The sequence below is a fragment of the Taurulus bubalis genome (genome assembly GCF_910589615.1).
Source record: "Taurulus bubalis genome assembly, chromosome: 2".
NCBI lineage: Eukaryota > Metazoa > Chordata > Actinopteri > Perciformes > Cottidae > Taurulus > Taurulus bubalis.
Genome location: NC_136590.1, coordinates 14,783,474 through 14,799,298, shown reverse-complemented (window position 1 = coordinate 14,799,298; position 15,825 = coordinate 14,783,474). Strand labels below are relative to the sequence as shown.

The 15,825-nt window shown below is 39.5% G+C and overlaps 1 protein-coding gene across 1 annotated transcript; it reads left to right on the top strand.

Moving 5' to 3' along the window:
- Nucleotides 1-8,803: 8,803 nt before the first annotated feature.
- Nucleotides 8,804-11,022, top strand: abi3b (ABI family, member 3b; the record flags this gene model as incomplete). Its single annotated transcript, XM_079237694.1, has 5 exons — nucleotides 8,804-8,947; nucleotides 9,102-9,269; nucleotides 9,769-9,948; nucleotides 10,110-10,180; nucleotides 10,508-11,022. The coding sequence occupies 5 exons, from the start codon at nucleotides 8,804-8,806 to the stop codon at nucleotides 10,914-10,916; spliced, it is 972 nt and encodes a 323-aa protein (XP_079093820.1). The 3' UTR covers nucleotides 10,917-11,022.
- Between the last annotated feature and the right edge of the window lie 4,803 nt (nucleotides 11,023-15,825).

Genomic DNA, 15,825 nt, shown 5'->3' with positions numbered 1-15,825 from the left:
GTTCTAGCCTCCACCAAAGTAAGAGTGGAGGAGAAAAATTGTACAGTGAAAGAGTTGGAAGGAAGAGCTAAAAATACACTTGCTCTAGTGAATTGAGAGTACACCTTCCCCCTTGAGCTGTTGTCTCATCTACTCCCTCGCTGCTCCCTTCTTAGCATCCCAGCCCGCCTGCTGGTGAAATACACAGAAGCCAAAGCAAGCTTCTTTTTAAGTGTCAGTTTAACCCAGCCCACACTTCTCTGCAGCCTTCCCTCTTACCTCTTTACAGCACTGGACACATTTCTCCCCCAATTCCCTTCCTTACCACTATCTTTTCTCCCTCCCTTCTTTCTTTTTGTTTAGCAGCCAGGATTCAGATGGATGGCAGTATCTGTGATCAGATCCCAGTTTCTATGACCGTATGATGAGATGAGAGATAAGATATGACACAACAGTCCGCCTGCCTGCCTGCCAGCAGAGTGACGGATCCTCAACAACCAGCACTGGAGTGTCTGGGAGGGACTCCACATGCTCTCAGTTCCATCTGAGAATATACTCCACATAGCTGTTTATTTACATAATTTCTAAGTAAACAAACCAAGAGAGGCGACTGAACAAGGTTATATTACACAATGCTCAGTGCAGACTTGATAGAGCAATATTACCTGTACATGCATGGGCGATGTAAAAAATGTAGAAAACCCACCAGGGACTCCTCATGCCTCCCAGATTGGTCTCTTCCATCACATCGCAGACGATCATTGACGATCATCATAATTTTAAAGGATACAAATCCATTTGAAGACCAATTGGCTTCCAGTCACATTTACTTTGTAATCTATGTTATGCTTTATTCGGTCATGTTCAGGGCACTGATAAAAAAATCAACTGCTTCTTTTGGTACCAACCAGCTGATCATTCACCCGACCCTGGACCCTGACTGGACTTTAGTGGTCAGATTCCTAGAATTAGTTACACTTTGAACAAGAATTAAAAATAAACCATTGTTAAATCCACTGAAAATATGTGACTGGTTTGTTTCATCTTGTTCAGTAACCTCCTCCTCAAATAATACCATATTTACATTTATATTAAAAAGCAATAACGCCACATATAAATTACAATATACCAAACTTTAAATGATTACTCTCGACATTATTACTGTCTATTTGAGTTTTGTGATAGACATGATACACATGTAATTTCTATTAGAAGATCTCCCGTATTCAAGATTACTCTCTCTGATTGTGTTACAGCCAAAAACAAACCAAAAATGTTATATTCAAATCTCAAGTGTGAACTGTGTTGAGTTTGAAAAGATTGACAGCTAGCTGAAAGAAAATTTGAAGATTTTGAGCAGTGGAACAAAACAAGGTTGTTTGTTTTTCAGCTGTTCAATGAGGCCCTTCAGAATGAAGCAGTGACTGAATGAGGCCATAAAACAAGATTATGTTCCAAAGGGTGATCTAATATTCCACAATATTGGATCATAAATCTTTATGACTTAAATAGTTAAAACACTTTTTGAGTAAGAGTTTGGCTTGACGTGTGAATGGATGAAGTTTCTTTTTTACAACAATCAACATGTCTTATTGTTTCACTGTTGAAGCTCATATTCCAGGCTAATGTAAAGCTGCAGGTATTTGCCGTGTTGATTTATAGTGGTAGGTGAAAGTTATGAGTTAATCAAATCATCTATTAACCTTGATATAGTCATGTGACTACAATAAATGAATACTTATCTCTTCATACTAATATAATCCTTATCATTTTGATCAAAGGTTTATGAATGGGATAAAACAAGAATGCCTTTGATGGTGATATAAATGCTGTTGATAAGGAGTTTTCCTCTGGAACAGATACATTTTAATGATGCTGACATTTGAGTTTTGAAGTATATATTACTTATTATTGAATTATATTTAAGTATTATAGTACGATTACTAAAGATAACCAACGCCTGTGTGTGTGTGTGTGTGTGTGTGTGTGTGTGTGTGTGTGTGTGTGTGTGTGTGTGTGTGTGTGTGTGTGTGTGTGTGTGTGTGTGTGTGTGTTATTTCTTATTAAAATAACACTGATTTAATCTGAACTCTTGTTTGTCCGGTAAAGGCAGAGGGAGTCATTATCACCTCACAATGAGACAGCGATAGTTATTACATGAGTACTTCAGGGTCACAGTGGATTTAGCCTCGGATCACAGGATTAAAATCTCACCGTACTGTGCAGAGATCTGCCTCGATCGGGTACAGAGAAGTCATCCTAGAAATCTGTCGAGTCACGTAGCAGATATCTTTAAAGAGAGATATCTCAAAAACATCTCCAATGTTCCTGTCTTTGAACATGTGAGGTACCTGGAGTGGGCTGGTTACTAATTAACAGAGTACATCCTAACCGCGCTGATAGGGATGGATGGATCGGTGATAATGCAGCGGTGGCTCTGTAAAGGTGCGGCTTGGGGCTGATGACGTCTGGTCATAACAGGGTGAAGTCAGAAAAAGGCAATGTGCATTGACAAAAATGTCAAATGTCAAAATTAGTGTCATACTTTTGATAAAAAAAGAAATATATCAAACAATTTTTTTACCTGGACTTCATAGCCAGTGGCTTGAAAAAAAGTTAGAGAAAAGGGTAGCAGGTGCCTGCAGACTATTTTGAATTGAGTTCACGGTGTTCACAGTATGTGCAGAGCATTAACTGCTGCCTTATTGTGTGTGTGTGTGTGTGTGTGTGTGTGTGTGTGTGTGTGTGTGTGTGTGTGTGTGTGTGTGTGTGTGTGTGTGTGTGTGTGTGTGTGTGTGTGTGTGTGTGTGGTGACCTGACAATGTAGTCTCTGGCACAATAATTGAATTTGGCTTTTCCTTTAATGGAAGTCTGTGAGGTGTGGAGAGGCTGTGATAGAGCCAGAACATCCAATCTCCACAAACAGGCATATGTTGCACACCATTGGACATGGATGCTGCAGTGCCGTGTGTGTGTGTGTGTGTGTGTGTGTGTGTGTGTGTGTGTGTGTGTGTGTGTGTGTGTGTGTGTGTGTGTGTGTGTGTGTGTGTGTGTGTGTGTGTGTGTGTGTACCGTAGGGTGTGAGATGACATTTTAACTCTTTCTGTAGTTTCTTCATCGACATTTTGAATAACTTCAAAATATCAATCAAATCTCATTCCAGTTCAGATTCATCCTGCATTATGCATGTGTCCTGTTCTGCAAACTATCAAGGCTATCATTCTAAAAGTATCATCAGTTCATAATACAAAAATACAATAAATAATTTAAAACCATAATTTGCAGGAGGCAACCATTGAGAGTCAATGTGGAATTAACAACTGCACACATCTGTCCTGTATGAAGGACCTTCCTGTTTCATTGTTGGTTAAATCATAAACCCATAAGCTGACTATGGCAAGTTCACAATGTTGTTATAATTTAAGGTATTAAAACGGAACAATTGTTGTGTCTTCTTGTTTGTTGAGATTAAAAATTTGATTCTCAAAAATATTAAACAGGGTCTGATTTAATATGGATATTAAACGTACCTTATGGTGTTTTTCTTCTTTCTTTTTTCTTTTTACCACTAGCAACACTATGGAGACGTTTTTATGAGAACCCAGTGTTGACAATTATTTCCCAATGAAAGTAGCCAGCAGCACTAGCTGCAAAACTTGCTAAATCTAGCAAGAAAGTTGCCAAGTCAGCAACACTAACAGCTCATCCCGTCAGGCCTCCCTCCAAAGCCACTCCCTCAAAATGATCATGAACCTAAACAACGAACATGACTTTTGTGAGTACTCGCAGCTTTTAAGCAAGCTATTTTTGTATAGATTACAGTGACGAGCACTGTAGGAAGGCAGGTCAGTTGCAATGATTAGACGGGCAATCATTTTATCCAATCCTTTCATTTTTCATCCAATCATTTCATTCAATTAAAATAATTGGGCTTATTACAGTCCTGCGACAGCCACAGTTACTGGATAATTGTACGTATTTCAGTACTGATTGCTTTCAGAATACAATGAATTCAACATGTAAAGTATAAAGAAATGTGTTTTTGAAGATTATCAACTCTAGCTTTAATGATGTATGTGTTCCACATCAGCATCCTAGTAAGCCCCAACAGTGTGACAGTGAACACCAATACCAGGATTCTGAAACTGAAGCAACTAAATGGAAGTTAGAGCATCTACTAAATCATATCTTTATTTGAGAGTAAATTCACGTTTCACAGCTAGTATACTCGACTGGTTTCACACTTGGAAAGTGTGTCTGTGTAAACAAGAACATAAAACAGAAGTGTGCTGTCCTGATGTCCGGACAATGTCAATACAGCTAATCTGTATCTTTTCAGATGGTTCAGGAAAAACATACAACATGTGTTTATTTGTGAATACTTTATACAAATGTGACCTCTCCAAATGCTGGAATTCCAGAGGATTAAAAAGTGCATCATCAGTGCAAGTGTGGAATAATGACTGAATGGGTAATTGAGGGTTACAAAACCCTGGTTGCACATTTGAGGCTTAGAAAGAAAATGACATAATGTCTGAGGTCCCCAAGAGGGCAGGAAGGTAAGTATGAGTGTTGTCCCTCTCCTCGGCTGCAGAATCCTGTGTCTCCACAGTATATCATATCATTAGGCCATTTATGTTGTCTAGGTGTAGTGTGTAGTGTGTAGTGTGTTACTAGCTGCAATAAATCATGCAAGGAACAGAATCACAGCTATTTGTCATTATGTGAGGCCACACTATGCAACACACACAATACAGAACTTGTGTCAACATGCACAAAAATATATCTAGTTATCTATCATTCTCTTTATTGTGATAAATGTAGGGTTTGTTCAACTCAAGCAAAAAGCATCAACGAGCCATAATTATTACAACAGTAATCAGTACCATTACTGTGAACAGTAAATCTCTATTTGCAACCAGTCCATTCTTTCCACATAAATTATATGGAGGCTAAATTATTTGAATACTAACATTTTATGACTCTATATTGTGCTGAACACAAAGAAAAGGGTTCAAAAGGGAAAAAGTCATCCATAATCTCTTATCAGTAGATAATGATCTTGATGACTGCAACATAAACTCCAACGAACTGATAACAGTGCGTACTGTTGCAGACAGATGTTGCACTATCAATCATATCAAACGTAGCAAAAGTTTGGATTACTTTCAAAGGAGGACTGACGCATGTGAACAATAATCAGATCCTCAAGAGAACATTAGCTAATTATTACGAACATCATTCATATATGTACAGAAGCGCATTGCATTCACTGGATAAAAAAAAAATAGACCCCTTTTCTCGTAATTACGACATCCTGATCTTGTAATCACGAGATCTTTTCTCGTAATTACGACATCCTGATCTTGTAATTACGAGATCTTTTCTCGTAATTACGACATCCTGATCTCGTAATTACGACATCCTGACCTGATTGCGAAAGGTGCCATACTGGCCACTGTATGGTATGTATGTGTACAGGCGTCTGTATGCATGTATGTGTACAGGCGTCTTCTTAGACGGTTCCGTTGCCTTAGCTACTCCTTGGGGATCTAGGATTTTTAACAGGTGCCGCACAGTTCATTGAGTCACTGTAGCATCCCCGGCAGAATTATAGTCTGGAGTCTTTAAGTGATGGTTCGTAAAGGTTTATTGAACTCACCGTTAGAACACTGCGGTCAAGTGAGCCCACATCCGCCAAGTGAGCCTCAATTGCAATTCTAAATGCACCTCTATTCCAGGTGTTACGGTACGGGGGCCAGCTCAATTTCACAATATTCAAACAGCTATAAAAACAGATCCTTAGGTTTGTATATTGAAATTTCACTGCAGTCTTGTTCAAGGGGACCTCTGCTATGTCCATGTACATGGCCTCAAAATATTACTGTACAGTTTGAGAAAATTGAATTCAAAGTCTGCTTGAATTTCATAATGATATTCACAATTTCACAATATTCAAACAGCTATAAAAAACAGATGCTTAGATTTCTATATTGAAATTCCACTGCAGTACTGTTCAGGGGGACCTTTATTTAGACATTTATTTGCACAAAATGCATTTCCAATCAAATGTTTTGATCAGTTCTCGTTGTGTTTTGTTTATCTGCAGGCAGTCGGCATGAAACCATCTGTTACATGCATCACACTGAATCTAAAAAAGAAAAAATGAAACAATTGAATTTGAGAAAGAGAGACTTTCATTAAAACATGAATTCACCCCGGGGGAAAAAAAAAAAAAAAAGAATTCAGGAAAAACGGAAATAGCAGTTGGTTCGCTTAAGCTCTGACACAGACACAAAACATAACAATCTAAAACAATATTTTCTCAAAAAAATGAACTTGAACAGGTGCAAACCTTGTGCCCATATCAGCCAGGTGCTAAACTAATACATCCGTAACCTTTTTATCACTGTTTTCCGTTGTTATGGCAACTTTTCCTTTCTGCCCGTTTCTTACTAACAACTTCTGTTGTTTGTACCTTCAAAATAAAAGCGCAACCGGAAATGCACCGACTGCAGTTACAAAACGGACTAAAATAAAGGACAAAAAAAGGAACAAACTATTACAATACTTTAAACTCTCAGAGGTCCGTTACAGTCACTACCAAACCAGATTGGATGCATTTCAAATGCATGAATTTGTATCCATGAAGCATCCCGTGTTGGTTCAACTGCTCCTGAAGAAACAGAGCGAGATCCAGCACGTCAGACTGAGAGAGGATTTACAGACGTTTCCTTTTTCTTTATCTTTTCTCGTAATTACGAGATCAGGATGTCGTAATTACGAAATCAGGATGTCATAATTACGAGAAAAGGGGTCTATTTTTTTTTTATCCAGTGAATGCAATGCGCTTCCGTATATATGCAATTTGTTATTCGTTTAAATTTGATACTCTTAAGCTTACATTTAATAGACTTGAATAAATTAAATAATGTCACTAAAGAAGGATAAAAGCATGAAGATAGATTAAAAGGTAGAAGAGTCTACATGCAAACGGCCCCGTGAACCTGTACTTTCAGTTTTGCTGAATGCTAATATCAGCATGCTAACCTCCTCACATAAAACATTCTAACATGCTGATGTTTGGCCGCTGATGTTTATCACTTATACGCCATGTGTGAGCATGCTAATATTTGGTAATTAGCACAAGACACAAAGTATTGCTGAGCCTGTGGAAATGTCATCAGTTTGTTGTTAGAATTGGAAGTATAAATGTTTTTACCTGATAATGAAGCTCAATCAGAAAAGGGATCACCAAAGGTATGCAGTGCACGCCTGCACCAAAAGATATTTCACAAAATAAGTGAAAACTCCAAACTTCTCGTGATGATCGATGAAAGCTGAGGGATGACCAAAGCCTCATTTCCTGTCGTCACTTTACTGTCAACAATCATACAAAGACATTGGCCCTTTGTCTTTAGTCACCTGATCATCACCATACTGTATCCAAATAAAAATTTATTGTGGTTTGTCACATGCCTCGATGAGGTGAAAGTGTCCTGTTGGACTGGCACATGGCAAAACATGTGCACTAATCAGATGTTTTGTATCACACTGTATTGTGAGCATGTAAGCCAACAGAAACCTCTTTAAAAACTGGAGTTGGGCCACTTCTGCATACATGCAAACACAATCAAGGATGTTGGGTAATTTAAGTTGTTTATACGCCAACAGGATGTCCTGAACAATACAGTGTATTTTGACTTTGGCTGAGCATGTTGTCATCATGAAACCATGAAGTGAAACATGATCGGGTCCTGCTGGTTCTGATTTATTAATCTCATGCTGAAATGTATGAGTGTGTTTCTCAGTGCTTGCGTTGTACTGTCTGGCATCATTTATCATCATCATCATCCATAATACAGAGTACGGAGAATGGGGTTGCTTGTCACACATTTTACTTTCATTTAAATCCCTCAAAAACTGCATCTCTAATAGATTCTCTTTCAATCTGTATTTAAAGCCTAAAGTGTCATGTGGGAATGGAGTGACCCTATTTTCCTTAATTAAGCTTATTCTGTTCAGAAGATGTGTACGGTGTAATACAGTTTCATTTTATGGGGAAGAAATAAAAAGCAACCTTACAAATACATTTAAAATGTCTTATATGATGGAAATGCAACACTCATTTCAATCAAGTGCATTTGTTTAATGTAATAATACTCAACTCATCCTTATGTCAGTCACTCACTCTCAGTTACATGGCAACAAACCCCGAAGAGAAAGTGATAAGCATCCCAAGCTAACCCATATTTATGAGAATGCCCATCTAAACTATAGCTGGTAGAGCTATAGTTTAGATGGGCATTCTCATAAATATGGGAAATGACCCTGTCAATGACCTCTGATGCTAATTCGTAAAATTGTGTTTCAACATTTGTAACAGCGCCCTCTAGCGGTTCAACAGGCATCAGACCCTCGAGGGTGCATTTTAGCTCTACTCTGCACCGACCTCTAGAGGAATTTATGAGTAACACAAGTTGGAGATGTGACAAACACCTGATTATCAAATTATTATTTACAGTATGTTAAAAAAAAAAAAAAAAAACATAATACTATTGCCTCTGTGACAATATTATAAATATATATAAATAATGTGCGTCGTGGATGCTTCTGGATCATCTGCTTCAGTGGCACCTGACGCAGAGCCCTGCCCTGAGACCAGCTGCTCTCAAAATCTTTCCCCTGCGGTAATTCCGCGTTCACCGCCGACATAACAACTCCCCGCCGTGGCTCACGGTTGCCAAAAAGGTTTACATCCTCCTCAAGTAGCGAGAGGAAATATTTTTTTTGTTTTAAAGGCTTTGTGAGCAGGCAGCGCCAAATGAGAGAAATGACGGAGCAAAATAACTTTTCTGAAGTTATTACTCGGATATTTAAAGAAGCGCCCGCTGCCAGGAAGGATCTGGTTGATAACCACAGCAACCTCCTCCGCGTCGCGGATTACTGCGAGAACAATTTTCTCCAGGTGAGTTATGCTCATTAAACAATAAGTGCCATTTAAAAACATAACTATGACATAGTTTCAGATAGTTTCAGATATCAGACATCAACATATCGCTGTAATATATATATATATATATATATATATATATATATATATATATATATATATCGTTCAGGCAGAGGATTCATCCAAGGCTGTTGAGGAGGCCAAGGGCTTGGCAGCCCAGGCTCTGGCCAGTGTGTCGTACCAGATCAACAGTCTGGCCACCAGCCTGCTGAGGCTGCTGGACTCCCAGGCCATGCAGATCACAGACATGGCGTCCTCGGTCAACATGCTGTCACTGGTGAGTAGCAAATTGCACCTTAATACTCCACCAGGTCTGCCCAATGGAGAGATGTGACCCTCACCGCCATAGCTGGCAAGACACCTATCATAGTGCATAGAAGGATGGTTGGACCATTCTGCTCCTGGTTTGTTGAAATGAGAATAAATAAATAAAAGTTGTATTCACTGCGCAAAGTGACATGTTTGATTTGAAGTAATCAAGGTTTTATTTTTGTTTTCATAAATCAGTCTCATCATCTGCATTTGGTTTGCATGACCTTCAGGATCTCAAAATAAAATACTAATACCTAGAGTCTACCTGTTGGTTGCATAGTTAGGAACCAGGAAGGGTGCAAGTTGCAGTATTCGTTCTACTTGCAGGTCTTTCAGGCCCCCTGTGGTCAGTTTGATCGCCGTGATCCATTCGTTTGACTGTTATTGAGAGAAGCAGAAACTCTCTTGAGCGGACAAGTGGTGTGAAAGTCGAGTTCTTGTGTCCACGCTGTGCTCTGGTCCAGACTGCTGCTATCCACTTCGAGACGGTAGCCAGGAGAGAGATTGGTGCTTTTACTACTCCCAAAAACAGGAGCCGCTCCAAGCTTATGACCCCACCCAATTCAGGCAAGGAGGCAGAGAGCGGCTACACAAGAGTGCCAATATCATACTCCATCTTGGACTCCACTGGCCACTGCTTTGAGGTACATTTGAAAACTAAATTGAAAGAATGAATTGAACACAGTATTCGAGTGCACATTATTTCCCATTCGATGAAGGATGCCGAGCACAATGCATCTTGATGTTTGGGTGTGTCTGTGGTGTCGAGATGCTTTTTTCACCTTCATTCATCTTCTCCCCACAGCTCGCTGAGCAGCAGCCCAGACCGAGAGCAGACACAACGGAGAGCATTCACACGACAGCAGACTACTTGGTGTACGTAGATAGAGTCCTCCTTTCCCCTGTTATTAGCAACACTACAATTAAACACGACACTGTAATACTGATTATTATAATAGGGGCGTAACATGACTTGTATAAATTATCTCGTCTGAAAGGTTTCTCTATTATGGACTAAAAAAGCAGTTTGGGGAAAAATGCGAAAATCACCTCTAAAGCACACTAATTAACATGTTATATCTCTTTGGTTAGTCAGTACAAATAACAAGTTCTCCAACATGTGTAACTATTCCTTTAAGAAACTGAAGCTGTATCACTCTCAAGATCTCTCACAGTAGCTGAAGATGTATTTTGTGTATGCAGATCCAGTCTTGGCATTGCTGTGCCTCCACCATCAGTCCCCACCTTGCGAACCGCCACCAACCCCGTCGACGATAACCCACCTCCCCCGCCTCCTCCGACTGCCGATTTGGAGCCCAATATGCCCACGGACGGTGGCCTCCCCCCTCCTCCGCCCTTCTCGACCTCACCCACATGTCTGCCCCCACCTCCCCCTCCACCGCCAATCTGTCCGTCAAATGGCTCTTACCCGCCTCCACCGCCTCCAGTATCAGGAGCTGCATCCCCTCTTCCTCCTCCTCCACCACCACCACCCCTTCACACTGGCACCTTTGGTATGGTACCACCACCACCGCCACTGCCTCCTGTATCAGGAGGTGCACCTCCTCCTCCTCCTCCTCCTCCTCCGCCTCCACCACCTCTCCTACGCTAATGAACATTATGTTATTCGATGATTTTGTTCTAACTCACAGGCATGCTGGGTTTTGCCATTAGATGTGTAAAACACGTACAGCTGCATGGAAATATTTTCGGCCCAGAGATCAACATTCAGCCTAAATAAAAAAAACCTTGAAAAAAAGTGTGTGTAGTGGTTCAACTTTGAGCGGTTTCATGTGTGTTAAACGGCTCAGTGTGAGCCTCGAATCATATTTTTCTCTAGGACAGAAAATCCTCCTTCAAAGTGAAACATGGAGATACCTCCAACATGTTTCAACAACACCTTGACTGCATTCCAGAGGAACAAGCTGAAACAGGGACCCTTGTTTCCCTGTTGTGTGATTTCCCCCCTCCTTATTTCCTTTTTGAGTTGTTTATCTCAGTCTATGTTAATCAGTCACGTCAACAGCCCGCGGCCTTTAGCCCACCGTCATTCTGCGGTGTGGTGAGAGCCGTGTCAATGATGATAAGTTGCTTACGTCACTGCCTGTAACCTCGGTGAGTTCTGCTACTTTAAACAGGTCAATGAGGCTATAAAAATGTCTGTTGCAAGTCAACCCTCTACTTATCCTGCTCTGCGTGGCCTATACTGGAAGGTAAGCTTTGTTTTCAGCATGTAAGCAATTCAAATAACTCAGAGATAGCTAATCCAAACGGGTTGAATCATTTTTCGTTTTGTTTTATATTTTATTTAGTTAAGTAAGACCTGAAACCGTAGGAACAGTCTCATCATACGAGGCCCTGTCTTGTATATCATCTAAATATGGAAAGGAAATTGCCTTTTACTGCTGATTACTTTTACTTTAATCGACCCAGCTTCAAGTCTAGTATCTTTCATGTGGCAACATGCCATAAAAGCTGCACATGCTGTACAGTCATAACTGAACTATATGTAGACAGAGTGTCTGCATAAAGATTAATTATACTGTGTAAGTACTGTGTTGGATATACATTCCAGGGTTGTGCAGCTTTCGCAGTGATTATATCTGTCTTAAAGACATTTGTTTAAGCCTGTGTGATTTAAGGAAGCAAAGTGATAAAGAGCTACCTTTGACCTGTTGCAAAACAATGACAAACAGTAAAATAGTTACAATCTTTTAGTTGAAAATGAGGTTTGTCCTTTTCTTTTCCTCAGATGTGAAGCTATGGTAATTTTTTATCCAACGATTGAGTAAGTATTTCCTCAGATTAGTTTGAATTATTTAAACCACATTGTATGCATGCTGCTCATATTAGCTGTCCTTTATTCCAGGATCCCCATGTTGTGCGCTTGTATCGTTCTTTGGGTTTTTTGTTGCCATTTTGCAAAGAAGAACAGTGAAGCAGAAGGCAGGCCCCCAAGGCCCACTAACTCTTCATCTGTGTACGTCATCCCAATATATGAGGAGGAGCGGGTGGAAGAAGGAAACGAGGAAGTGACTGACATATATGAAGCGTATTTTCAACCTTCTTACAGAGAGCCTCCCATGTACTGCTCAAGATATATCAGTCCACCTCCTCCATACAGGGTACAGTGCTGTATGCATCTTCCTTGCATTCATAAATTCATCATATTTCATAATGAGGATGATCTTGAAACTGTCTAATAAGATTTCATCGTCAGCAACCAAATTGCATCATCTCTAATTAAATGTCTCCTTTTCTCTTTTGCAGGTTGACCCACCATTCTGTCTAGACCCCCCACCATCATACGTAGATCCTCCAGATTACTCAGCGCAACCCTGATTTTCCTCGTCTTCCTCTTCCTCCACTTCAGACACCTTCGAGCTTCAACTGTCTGTACTTGTTATCACAGGGCAGGTCTATGGAATCAAATATGAGTCAATACCACGCCGACATTGTGAAAAGAGGTATAGAAACTATTTCAAAACATGTGGTTGTAAATCAACTTTTGTAAAGCTGTCTGCTTGGGACATTTAAGATTGTGAAGTTGTAGAGAGAAAAAAGAAAGCATTTTAAATTTCAGCCCGACTTTTAAACTTAAATCACGGCCGAAATTTGCAATTTAAATGTACCTTTATTAAATGCTTTCTGCTTTGATATGTACTCAAAATGCAACTTGTTTTTTGTATGTAATTCACAAAATAAATCTATACGTGTGAATAAAATAAAATTGACAACAATCGTGTTAAGTTTGGTCTTCCGAAAATCAAAGTGGAAGATGTGTTTCAGGCCACATAGTGCTGTGAATTCAGCCGTCAACAGAACAAGAGGCTTATAATTGACCCCTGAGGAATGACATCGTTGTTGGTTTGCAGCAATAAATAAGCAATATTTCATCAATTCATAATTTTGTTATTGAATACACTAGAAATATACAAGACACATGAGCACACCTTGAAGTTCTGTGTCTTTAAAAAAGACAATAATGCTGTAAAAGCTCCTCCGATTGTGCACTTCCCTCAGTGACACATAATCTTTTGATAGCAATCCAGAGGGCAGGACAGTTTCTGTATGTTTTGGATTGTCAAATAAGGTAAGGACTCATCCCACTGTAATATAACGATCCACGGATCTTCTAATTTCTGTATCGTTAAGGTAACATATGTTAGAATTATGTGAATTCTATTTTTTTTCTTCATATATAGTGGTAATGAGCAAAACATTTATAGGATGAAGGTCCACTGTCAGTTGTTAAACTCAGACGGTATAAAGTCAAGCCGCATGCTGGTCATTAATGCTACCTGTTAAACTCCTAACGTCTGGTTTTACTTCTCCACTAAGGAGAAGTAAAAAAGGCTGATAAATGATCATATCCTGTGATGGCAGCTCACACCCTTTCAATGACTTTTGTCAGTTGACTTATCAGTCGTTCTTTCACTGTATCCATTTAATACAAATTAAAACTGGAATTGTATTTCAGAACAGATTATGCATGCGAATGTATGTATATTTAATCTACATTCTTCTCATTTCATAGATCAATCAAACTGTCAATAAAAGTAAAAAAAAATGTTGATCTCCCCCCGCCCCCCTTCCCTCACAGTAATGTCAGCAATTTGACATAAATTCCAACCATGACTGAGGTAGTGAATATCTTCCAATATCTGTAAGTAGTTGAACAAAGCCAAGAATTTATCCCTCCATACAGGAAGGGACTTTTTGACTTGTGAAATGATGGAAATGTGCTCTTAGATTCCCAGCCCTGGTGGTGTCCATAGCTGTGGTACTCCTCTGCTTCTATCTGCACGCAAAAAAGAAACGAGCAGCGTATGACGTCACTATACCAACACCGCAAGATGCCAGCTCATCTTCAGTGCTCTATACTGTTTCTTGCCCTGAACATCGGGCAGAAGAGGCCAGAGATTATGACAGACTCCCTCCTCGGTACAGCACTGTGGATACCCCACCACCATACTTCCTGGTGTGTTAGCCCTCACTGGTCACCCACAATCACTGCAAACTGATTTAGACTACTTGTCTATTATTCATTAAGCTTCCTAACATATAGGGGCACCTATTCCAGACAGAGACATATTGTCATCGTTCTCTCAAGCAAGAAAGCCAATAAGCAAATCTCCAAAAATTAACTATTTCCTTAACTCTGTGTTCTTTCTTAGGTTAGTAATCTAGAGTTTCAGGCGCATACCTGCTGTATTATTATATGATTTGAATTATCAAGTAAAAGACACTGTAACCATTGCTGTTTTTAAACTGTGTTACAGTAACATTTTACTTCACTTTCTTTCATGCAGTTTGACCCCAAGCTGAGTGTTTGGCCAGGGTGTTCGCCACCTGCCTACGAGATGTATCCGATAACGCTGCCTCTGGCACCTCATCACTGGACCACATCCTCAGGACCTCTGCAACCGACCCCACACTCCTCATCCAGCACCCAAAACCACCCACAGCCACAGAGGCTCCACCAGGCAGCACCGGTTAATATCCCTTTGAACTGACAGTTAACGCTGACAAACCTTCTGTTGTAGGGTACAATACTATTGTCATTTCTTTTACGCTGTGATTTTAATTTAAGATAAATTGCATTAATACTATTCGCAGATAGCACACTAAATTTTAGTACATTTTGTATGAACATTGAACCTACAGTGTCGTTGTCTACACATCAGCAAAATCATCAAAGCACCAAGTGTTTCTCAATGTTATACTATATACTCTTTATTACAATACAGTACTTACAAGTTTGAGAGAAATTAAATAGATATTTAATGAGTTGCTAGTATTATTTTTCTCTAAATTCTAAGAAGGAACATGTACAGTGATAAAAGTGTTTCCTTGGCTTTTGAACTATGTTAAGGCAAAAGTAAGTATGAATTTGAAGCCACTGATAAAAAATGGACTCTTTGTACATCAAAAACAACAACAAAAAAGTGACAACTTCCATTAATTGTCCAACCTGTAATGCTAAATAACTTGTTTGCCTTCATCATACAATCAATGCAAGCTACTTCTTCAATTTTCTTTTTTGTCATTGTTTTGTTGTTGTTCTCAGTGCTGCAAAAACAACAACAACAGGATCAAGCCGACAGTCGGACACTGTGATCCATTCTCACTGTCAAACAAACCCGACGCTTTTACCAGCACAGGAAAACAAATGTCAAACATAATCGACATTAAATCGGAAACAAAACAAATCAAGACTGCAAATCAACGCAGAATGTGCTAAGTAAATGTATTGCACGTATATACAGTATATGGTGTTCTTTAAAATGATCTATTGCTGTTTGTTTTTCAAATTAGTGGTGACATAATATAAAGCACACTTAAGAGCACATACAATCATACTGTATGATCAAATGGTCAAATATTGAGTTTTTATCACAAACATTTGGTATCTTTCCTTCACAAATGTGTCCTACCGATCCAATGTAAACATTACACTACATAACGCAGGACAGGCTAAAAAGTTCAATATCCTTTAACGAAAACCTTTAATAGAGCAC